General features: G+C 33.0%; 1 protein-coding gene across 1 annotated transcript; it reads right to left on the bottom strand.

The window, feature by feature from the left end:
- Positions 1 to 1510: 1510 nt before the first annotated feature.
- Positions 1511 to 6112, bottom strand: LOC120331682 (uncharacterized). Its single transcript, XM_039398806.2, has 2 exons — positions 5041 to 6112; positions 1511 to 4432 (listed from the first exon to the last, which is right to left on the bottom strand). The coding sequence occupies exons 1-2, from the start codon at positions 5811 to 5813 to the stop codon at positions 3007 to 3009; spliced, it is 2199 nt and encodes a 732-aa protein (XP_039254740.2). The 5' UTR covers positions 5814 to 6112; the 3' UTR covers positions 1511 to 3006.
- Between the last annotated feature and the right edge of the window lie 5229 nt (positions 6113 to 11341).

Below are 11341 nucleotides of genomic sequence, written 5' to 3'. Positions count from 1 at the left end.
AGGCCCGGTGAGGGACTAAGACGTACTAGGATTTGTCACATCGTTAACCATATAAAAATGCGAGTCCTAGTCTGCGCAACTAATATTGCTTATGGAAACACACTTATTGATCCACGATAAAAGCACAGTTTTGAATTCTCCTTATTTAAATGAAGTCGGCTTTGTTTCATTTTCTACCAATTTAAATGAAAAAATTTAACCAAAATTGACCGCAGTTCGGAAACGGTCTCTGTTGGCGTAATACTCAGAACTCTTTCCGTAACTATTCACGAGTAGGTTGTTCAATATCTGTTTTTTGTATTTAATTCCATCGTCATGTAGTTTCATAAAATTTAAAACAATAAAGTAGGGGTGAACAGAAATACATAAAAAATGGACCTCAGGCAATCAAGCAATAAAATATTATGTGATGGACATACCGGTACTATCAGTCTAACATGGGATTTGAAAAACAGATTCTGAAGTCAGTTTTTACAACTTTATTTCCTTTCTCGGCTGTTTGATATAGTATTCGATCGAGGTATGATGCTATCAAGTCACACTGTTATATTAACCAACTTCAGACTGATGAAATAAATGAATGCATTTCATGTTTTCATATACTACAGATTCAGGATCTGTTAAATATTTGAGTACCGGAGTGTATGGAAAGGATGAGTAGCTTCGAATATGAAAGTAGTGTCGAGGAAGACGGCTGTTGACACCTAGCTTGACTGTGTTGTTAATAGCAGTGTGACCTGGAAAGCATGTACTGTACGAATTAAAATAATAAAAATAGCATACACGAGTACAGGATGATATCGACAGACAGATAAGTGATGCTCAGCATCCAACACTGTTTTGTTGCATAATAATGTTAACTGAAAAAAAGATTGGAGGATTGCTTCATCCATACACACCAACACAATGCTGGGATTCCACTGGTATACGATACTTAGTAAGTTTACCAATCTTATGTTACTGATCTCCAGCGCTGCGAAATGTTCAAGTTCAATCATTGTCAATTTCATAGCATCCCCATTGTACTTCCTCCGGCACACCACGAACTAATCCTTTGTGGAATGATGACGGAGAATGCTTAGAAAAAATGTAAGCTTCCAATACCAATTCCGTGTCGTTTCCAGAATAAGAGAATCGTTTAGGTCCGGTCATCACTGTATCTAAAGCTTTTCGGTACATCCAAAATAGAGTTGTCCCTTGTTTATTAGTGGAAGCTCATACAGCCTTGTTTGCAGTGAAATGTCTGGAATGATAAATCCGACCTTATAAGGTCAGCGCTATATATATAACACGAGGCATCGGACCATCGAGAATCATGAGGAAATATTTAATGAAATTAATAAATTCTGTATGATAGAAAACTTGTAATCGCATGGTGGAATGTCATATACCAGAATAGAAATAAAACCTATTTGAGGTGTTGTTGTTTTGGACTGTAGTGCAGAAGTTTGGAACAACTTCAACATATGGTCGCATATGGCTTAAATGGTCGCTTCAAATTAGATGTCTTTGTGTGTTTCATGGGAAAATCAAAAGAGGTTAGTTGAAAAAAATGTCATACTTTTCTCCTTGTTTCATGCTCAGGGAATTCATATAAATACAGATCGTCATTGTGAATTCTTCAGTAGCCACGAACTACAACACATCGAACAGGCATTGGAATAAATTACCACAACATATATTTATCAGCTAATTCAAATATAGTCTACATGCCATGTCTGAATGCCTTTTCGCAGTACGACGTCATCAACGGATCACACTAATTAATTTCTGGTAGTTGACTTTCAAAACAAAGTCCACTTTATGTGAGCAGCCAAAAATCTTGAAAAAATATACAGAATCAAATTCGAATTGTTCGCAATACGTCACCTTTAAGCTACCGCGAAAGGGGTCGGAAAGTCAGAAAAACCAGCGAACATTTGATACAGCAAAAACAACAACAATGCTGAGAAGAACTATTGAACAACACCAATCCCATCTTCACTGTATGAAACCATGCAAATCGAACAAAATCAAAGTTTTGTGCCATTCAAAATCGAATGATATTTCCGTCGTCATCATATTTAAATTTTACTCAGAACAAAACTATGATCGTTAGAAGGAATAATATATAAATACTTTATTTAGCATACATGATGAGAATAAAATCAGTCCATACACGATTTAATGTCACGAATGCATACACAATGGCTGAAATAAACAAAATAGAATACGCATTTAACTTAGTGTTTAAAGGTCTTACGACAAGTTATTTCAGTAGTTACAAGGAAATGACGATATTTATACACAACTCCTCAAGATGTGCACCTGGGACATAATCAATCAACGGTATCAGTAAAGACGGATGCTACAAATCATTAGAGTAATACTATCAACGAACAATATCAAATATCTAAAAAATCTGCCTTATATGCAATATCCAAGTAAATTACCTGTCCTAATATCACGCTATACTGGTTCATTTCTATCACTATAATACAATATAATTTGAATAAAATGTTGTTATCAAAAATTAGAATATTTGAAAAATTAAATGTATGGTAAGATGAATATAAAGAAAAAATTACCAGAATAGTTTTGCAAGTGCAAGCAAAACTTCGCAGAACAAATATAAGCAATATAACAGTTTATAATTGGCTAATTTGATATTAATTTAAATTAATTAATTATTAATTTATATTAATTCAAACTCATTAATTCAAACAAATATATAAATACATGTTGGTTTCGATTGGTAATAAGGTACGTCGTTTGCCGTGAACGATATGTTAATTATCTTTTACATTCCTAATGGATGAAATGCACGTACAAAGTGATCTAGGATATGTATTTATATATAGCATTGACTATGCTCAACAAAACGTTAAGCCAAAAGTATGAATGTCTGCATTTTCCATTCTTTACCACCTCATGAAATTTACTCGTGCTCTGAAATAAATTCACATTATGGACAAGTTATTTGAACTCGTCATCATATGACCGATAAAAAAATTTTCAAGGGCATATTTAAACGACGTCACGAATTTGTGTGGATGTAATTTCACTATCAATTTCAATCAGTTTGCCAATTTTCTGATCGTTATCGGCCTTATCGTCTTCAGTTTTTGTCTCCTTTTCTGATGAAAAAGTTTTGTTCACTTTTTCATTTTTATTTCTCGTATATCTGTATTCGTTTCCCGAAGTCGAGCCAAACTCATACCCATTTCCCGTGGGCGTCATTGGGGATATAGGAGGCCCGCCACTATGGTGTTCTTGGGATGAAAGAGTACGGAGAGTGAGTTCGGAAGGTTTCTTATGCAACTTTTTGTGTTTTCGAATGTTTTGATTACGCGTCATAGCAAATGTTGACTGCCGGCTTCGGGTAGTTGAGGTAGCAAAAGTCCTTGTTTTTTTCCAGAAAACTCCAAAACCAAGTCTGAATAGCAACAACCTATACATTTCTTTGGTGGTGTTCTTAAAATCAGTATTTCTGGCGTTATAGATGAAACAATTCCATAAACTGTTTGTCATTAGAATCAAAATTGCCACAAATTCGAATGACATAACAATTTTATTCGCTGAAGGATCAAACATATCCGGTAGGTGTGGATATATGTTACTAAGAAAAAAGGGTACGATCAAAATAATTGCTGTTGGAAGTAGGCACAGCGTAAAAATACCGACCATTGAGGCAAGCGTTCGTGCAAGTCTGGCTTCCATATTATGCAAGTTGCTTGTACCTCCACTGTTGCTGCGTCGTATAGTCAAGGTTTGTCTTCTTCGTGCATGGTTTTTCGTTGAGCAGTATGTGGCAAGTGTTGTAATCCATACAAAAAGCAGTGGCAAAACAATGGCGACGACGTATAAATACAACGCCGATTCTCCTTGAGAAGCCACCATAATAGACGCCGAAAGGCCGTAGCTCATTTCCGGAACGAAATAGGGCATTGCAGAAAAAAGAATCGCGCATACCCAGAGTACAATTGAAGTCCATATAGCTATTCTCTTCGCGTTATGTCGTCCATACCTGAGAGGTTGATGTATTGCCATAAATCTATCGAAGCTAGCCATCATGAGAGTATAAATCGATACAACTAGAGAGAGTATAGTAAAAAATCCTACAAAGTCAACGTACTCCATGGAAAAACGTTGGCTAAATCTTCCTCCTGATTTTCTGGGCAAGGTTCCCTCACTATTTGGTTGTGATTTATGCATTATTTCTCCCATACTTGCTGGAGATTTATACAACAATATCAACGAAGAAATAAAGGTTGGAATAACAAACAACCCAACCAACATATCAGCAATACCAAGAGATATTTTATACACAGCTTGACTATTACGTAGCTTTGGACTTGTTGTAAATACGATGATGACGGTGATATTCGCGATTACAATCATGATGGCAAGTATACCGCAGACGACAGCAGAGACGATTAAGTTCACCCGACATCTGTTGAGGCAAAATTTAGTATAATTATATGATACATTTCCTAACTTCAAAATGGAAAATTCACTAATTGAGGATTGTAACTACGCGGTTAGATAACCAATTAGGTGTAATATTTAGCAATTTATGTAATAAAAAACAATAGAGAGAATACAAGAAAATAATTTTGACTTTCAATTAAACGTTTATACTTTTGCTTTAAGCAAAATGACACGTCAATTTCTTATTATGCATTTTTTTGTATGTGCATTAGACAATAAGTAGAATACTCATTCAGAACAAACAACTTTCGAAATATAAAAAATTAAAAACGAGAACATTACCTAAATAATAATTATCTTTATTTATATTGATCATATAACGTACAACACAATGTGCGATTGGGGGACAAAATTCATTAGTAACTCATAAGATTGAAATCACTCAGCAAAGCTAATGTAACTTGATTTATTTTCCAGTGTGTATAGTTGTCTCATTTAGGCATACTTTATCAATTGAAAATACAATTTATGTTTCGCGTAAAATTCCGCCCTGATATCAAAATTTCTTTATTTTTAAGTGGGTGCGCCTGACCTTTCATTGAGTAAATTTTCTTAATAAAAAATACTCACCCAGAAGTAATGCAATCCCAACTAGTTATTCCTCTTTCTTCAATTGTTTTTGCATCGAATCCGCACCATGAGATATCACAGAAAGGTGCAAACGCGTCAACTATCTCATGGTAGTATCCATATCCTCCAGATCTGGAGCCATAAATTGCAACTTGCATACAAGGCTTTACCAAATCTTCCAATTTAAATTCTGATGATATCATATTTGCAGTGACGACATCCCAGGAAAGCTCGGATGAAACTTTGCGAGCGTCTGCTACAACAGATTTGCATGTTTCACGAAACTCATCTTGATCGCAGTGGTACTTGTAGACTAGATTGGAAAACTCCGAAAACCTAGCGTAAAGTCGGTCGTCACAAACTTTGCCAAACTCGGGGCACTTCCATAACTTCAGTTTTTCAAAAAAAGTGTGTAAATAATATCCACCTGTGTACCAGTCATAAGGAAAATCATCTACTATGAATTCGCAGCAATTGAGCTCTTCTGTACGATTGTTCAGCACAGAAACATAAGGACCGTGAAACGGGCATTTGATTTTCTTTTTTTCTTGAGTTTCCAAGTTAACTTGAACAATTTCGTCATCGCTGCTACCGCTTCCGTTTTCAGAATCGAAGTTGAAAGCTACGTCGCTGCTACCGCTTCCGTTTTCAGAATCGAAGTTGAAAGCATTAGCACTTGTACTGCTGCTTTTGTTTTGATGGGCATCTTCATAACTTGAGGCTACCACAGCAATCGATATGTACACAAGCAGAATTTGTAAACGAATTCTCATTATTTAGCTTTGTAATCGCTGAATGTAAGCTATAAACAAATGTACAGAAGTGCAACAAGCTTGAAACAGTGTGTATAATAGTTTACAATGACAATAGTAGAACCAGTTTTCCAATACCTGACGTTCCCTGACGCATTGTGGCGAAGCCTTTATTCTCAACGAGACAAAGCTTGGATCCACCAATTCAATTCAGAATACACAATCCTGGTATCATAATTACCTAGTTAACTTATAGAACGATTTTGTTCCATTTATAAAATACCAGCCTAGCCAATTTTAATAAAAGAATAGGCCTTCATATCTCTGCAAATTTGGTTTTAATTAAATTACCTGCAGAATGGAGTTACTTCTGCACGCCGTATAAAGTAATGACACAGTAATGGAAATTACCTTGTACAACAGATTTCCCAAGCGCGAAGTTTCGTGAGCGCAGCCATTTCTTTTTCGATAATAAACTAGTCTGAAACTAAATTTTGAAACCTACTAAATATGTGATTGTGATGCCCGATTTTCTGCGATATCACTCTCAGTGCCCCACATTACCTTTAACGCATTCACATATACTCATCGTTCGATAAATGAATGATAAATGAACAACTTTCTTGCTATAAACATATTCTGAAACCCGTCAGAATATACCAAGGTGCGCGTTTAGGTACATAAATAGTTATCATGACATATGCTTTTAAATATAATCAGTAAAATGTATTTTAAAATGTATGATTTGTTTGTATGCGAAAGCTTCTATAAACGCGCTGTTTTATAAATCCATAAGTTTACTTACAGTTCTAAGTTTATCTCATTGAAATGTTTTAAGTATATTGTCTGGCTCTTTTTTGATATAATTTCAAGACATTTATTGATTACACGCCATGAATCAAAGCACGTTGCTTCTAAAATAAAATTTAGTTTAAGTTGAAATCACAGACAAATGGTTGTCTGAAGGTGTGAATAATCTTTAGAAACTCAACTAAAAGTAATCAAGATATTGTTAAACTAAAATCGTGCCGTAGTTTGATAACCTGTCAAGTAGGAAAGTATGACTACGAGGAGTATAGTTGATCAATGGAGATTTTTATTAAAACTCCAAAACAACTGGTCACATTTTGGTAACCAGCGATTAATAAAGTAAAATCATTGTTCCACTGCCAAGACTCGGGCCGCCAGCAATGAATGAAAGCAAAATTTGGCCATTGGTACAAGTAAAATTCCCCATTGACTAGTTTACAAAAAAATTGTATGAAAGATTATCTAAGCGAAATAAAAATGGTGACAGGTGAAACGTCGGGCAGTATGATTAATAACTGCGGAAGTGCGCTTAATATTAATATGTCAAAAATTACGGTGATTTCCTCTTGGGAGTTTCTAAACGTTATATCTAATTTCTAATCTAATTAGCTTTTTCCGCTGTTGCGCTCATCTATCAAATAACTATTTTTTTTTTTAAATATAACTTTTAACCTGGTCTAAATGACATATATCGAATTCTCTTTTAAAAAAAGGGGGGAGGCAATATTTAGTTTTTATATTAAATACTCATTGTGAGCCTCATATTTCGCTCGTGATGTCTACACTACTTCAATTAATTCCCATTCTGGCCTTACTGCAAATTGTCTGGTGTGGGATTGATTGCAAGCAATCCTTCCAAAACAAATATTTCACATATATATATATATATATACAAATCACATATTTTATAAGAAATTAACCATTGCAAAGCTGTACAACTTTAAATCATTTAGTCTAAGATAATAAATGGGATTTCCCAATTATCAAACAGTGTTTTGTTATATTACTAATATGCTTTTCTTCGGAGAACAAACGTGGAGATAGCGAGGTAACCTGAAACACTTTTGCGTTCTATGTATGACAGGATAAAATCTAAATGAAATACGACTGTAATGATATATCAACTACAACGTACTATTCCCATAGCGCCCGTTGTAATAAAATTGTAAAATAAATAAACTGATATATATACTAAGCAGTTGAACTAAAATGTTTTGAAATTTTGGTAACCGAAAGTATAATAAAAGAACAACAAAAACAACAAATGATATATAACAAGTCCAAGTGTAATTTAGACATTTTGCCACTGATATCATAAAATATAAACTACCGCCTTTGGCAGGCTTATTGTTTCGGCAACAACTTCTATGTTTTAGCAATCCTATTCATATTAAAAAGATTTTTAAACTGAAGAAGCGATTTTTAGCCAAATTTGAATGTATGAACGTTACAATGTTTCTATTTAAGATATCTTTTAGTTTTTTTCAACTCGAACCTGCAGTCAAACCACGCGGAGGAACTCGACTAAAAATCTATATCTTACAATAGGAATTGAACAGACTATATAAATAAAATTCTGATAAGACAGTCAACATTGAAAGTTCAATAAATATTTCTCAAACGGTTACTAAGGAAGCAGTTACTATCGAATAAATATTTACACGTACAAAATATTAAAAGTAAACCGCTAGGCAATTTTTACATTTAGAATTAATCAAGTAATTGTAAATTTCACTCATATTCATTTACACGAATCTGGACTGATAATGCAAACAAACTAATACCAGAAAATTAAACACAGGGTGATTTCCAACCAGTGCTACATTTAGTATCGATCATATACTCATCCCATAGACGATTTTAAATATTATTGCATCATTTCGATGGATGATTATTTTATTATTGATATTTTATTGTCAATTAGTATAGGCCATTATATTGATAACCTATCAATCACATAATAGTGTTTTATCGGCACAATACATCATCACTAAGAGACGAGTAAAATGCTTACTGGGTATTCTGCGAATGTATTTCAGACAATTCTAAGAATATTCCATTGAATAGACAATCTAGCCTATACTATTCTATTTAAATATTTTTTCACTCTTTCTGAATTGACTATTAAATGTAATTAGTTTATTCATTTCCCTGAAAAGTACTGTTTCAAATATATTCCAGTTATCCAAATTTCCATATACTGTATATATCAGGTGGGTAATGGTAGCCAAACAAATATATAATTCACAGACATCCAAAAAAAAAAAAAGAATGCAAAATTTTAATTGATTTTCCTGCTTTACATTATTAATTTCAATCTATGCGCTCTTAAATTATAACTTATTACTAATTCCATTTGCAAAACTCAACAAACTGAATTGATAAGGCTTGGTGCTTTGTGAGTCACGATTAGTTTTCCATTTTTATACCCGAGGCCATTTTTAATTAAGTATGATCATATACCATGGCTGTAGAAATCGTTGGTTTAACTTCATCACGAATCAAGACAACCTGCTAATTAAAATTTTGTAAATTGGTTTCTTTCAAAAGCTACCGAATAAAGAAAATTCCAGCTTCAAGTTGAATTTCATTCGTAATTAAATATCATGTTACTGTATAGATTTTTCGATTCACAAATCAAAATTGCTGACGGTCTCAATCATAACAAAATAGGATGGTTACATTTTTTTTTTATATAAACGATGAAAATGTATTCAACATAACTACTTACTACATAAACAAAAGTGAATGAATTAGCGAACGAATTATGAATTGTTATCTATTTACCAATGCACTACTTTGATATGTCACTTATTGCCACAAGACAGGATTGTAATATTTATCATCCATCCTTTTTCCTAAGTATTTTTATAACCAAAGTAAAGTCTGTTTATACGAATGGAAACAATTGAAAGGTACCAAATAAAATAAAAATTTTATCGATGACTCACACCGTCGACATTTCTTCAAAACCTAAAAGAACACCTCTAATGATCTCTATTAAACGAATAAACAAAGTAACCTATATCGTTTGATATATGATTTCGTGGTTTGTTAAATTTTTTATGCTTGCATTTTCTTCTGCCTTATATATAAACCCCACATCCGAAAATTAATGTAAGCTAGAATCAAAAAAAATATTCTCAACTTCGTCTCGGAAAGTCATTCATTCAATCATAGCTGTAGCAGGTTTTGTGTTAACAACTAAAAGCCCATGAATGCAGATTTTCCAAAAAAATTACCCAATCTTTGCATTGGTGTTTGGGACACCATATTGTCTCCAAAAACTTCCTTCAAACCATCAATCAATCATAGGCGTTCCAATCATGAATTGAAAATCAACATTACAGCGTATTTTATCTTTGAAATACTATGGAATAAAGTATTCTATATCTGGTAAGTATACAGTTTTTGTTTTTCATCCAAAATATTTAGTCTCAGTTGTTTCAGCTACAATCTACCATACCCGATCAATTAATAATGCCGTATTTTATTCAAAAATTTTGGTGACATTGACATAATTATTTCTGGGGAAGCATCATTCATCTCATTAAAACAAAGACATCCATCACGATGTCATAAAAACATGTTCTCATAATTAAAAATTATACAGCGCATTTTAGAAGAAATATCAAATCTTACAGAATATTTAGGAGCAAATAAAGCAATAGTCTTTTAGCGAAATAAAAACAATCTTCAACCACTGAAAATATCAAAGCAATTGGTCTAGTAGTTAAAAACAAAAAAGATTTTTTATAACGATAAGAATAAAAATACCAACAAGAGGAAAAAGAACAACATCGTGATTACAAAACGATCCATGGGTCCATTTCGTGTCCAATAACACTTCGCTACTTCAGAATTGTTTCGCATAACCTCACTCCACTTTATTTTCTATTTTATATAGCAACTAATTTGTTTTCTTCAAGGGGTATCTACATGTCAAGTTATATATATTTATATGTACGTTAGTATCAAAAACATTTTTGACTGGACCAGTTAATTCCCCGGCATAATTAAAGAATTTGAAATTTCATGCTTCCAAAATGGAAGTAATTGGGAAAAATTCATTGAAATGTTCTTTAGGTATATAATTTAAACTTTGAGTGTGTTTAAATTTTGATCAATTACTGAGAAAATGCTGTATATTGTGTTTGAAATTATAACATTATCTTCCCTACTGATATATTTATTCGAATTTAAAATCAAAAACAGCTTTCCAGGATTACCTACTTTGTTACGAAAATAGTATCAAATATCGAGGATCGAAAAGTGTAAGGTACTGTGCATACAATCGGTAGCGTTTCATAAAAACGTTTTTTGCTTACAATATTTATAAACCTAATCAAAGTATACAATTTTTGAGTCTGATGAAATTTTGTAAACTGGAAACTCTGTATCAATTTATACAAATTTACATAGATTAAGTCCTGTCATAATAGACATTATTCAAATGCTCTAGTGGGCCCGACCGTGCAGATATAAAGGGCAGTCGAACATTTATTGCGTCATACAATAATTTATTATACAAAGAAACAAACGAATTATTCAATTTGAAAAATTGTGGCAATCAATCAATGAGTATATCACAGCCAGAATTTGGCTTGAATTATATTCAGCAAAATTGACTGTGATAGGAAATACGTGATTAAGTTTCGGAGAGCATCATTTATCAAACATTATTTTTAAAAACTGAAGAAAAAATCAACATTTCCATTTGAATAAAATGAATTGCTCCA

Source organism: Styela clava, chromosome 6, assembly GCF_964204865.1.
Source record: "Styela clava chromosome 6, kaStyClav1.hap1.2, whole genome shotgun sequence".
In the NCBI taxonomy this organism is placed as follows: domain Eukaryota; kingdom Metazoa; phylum Chordata; class Ascidiacea; order Stolidobranchia; family Styelidae; genus Styela; species Styela clava.
Note: the sequence above shows the minus strand (reverse complement) of the source record. Positions and strands in the feature narration are given on the sequence as shown.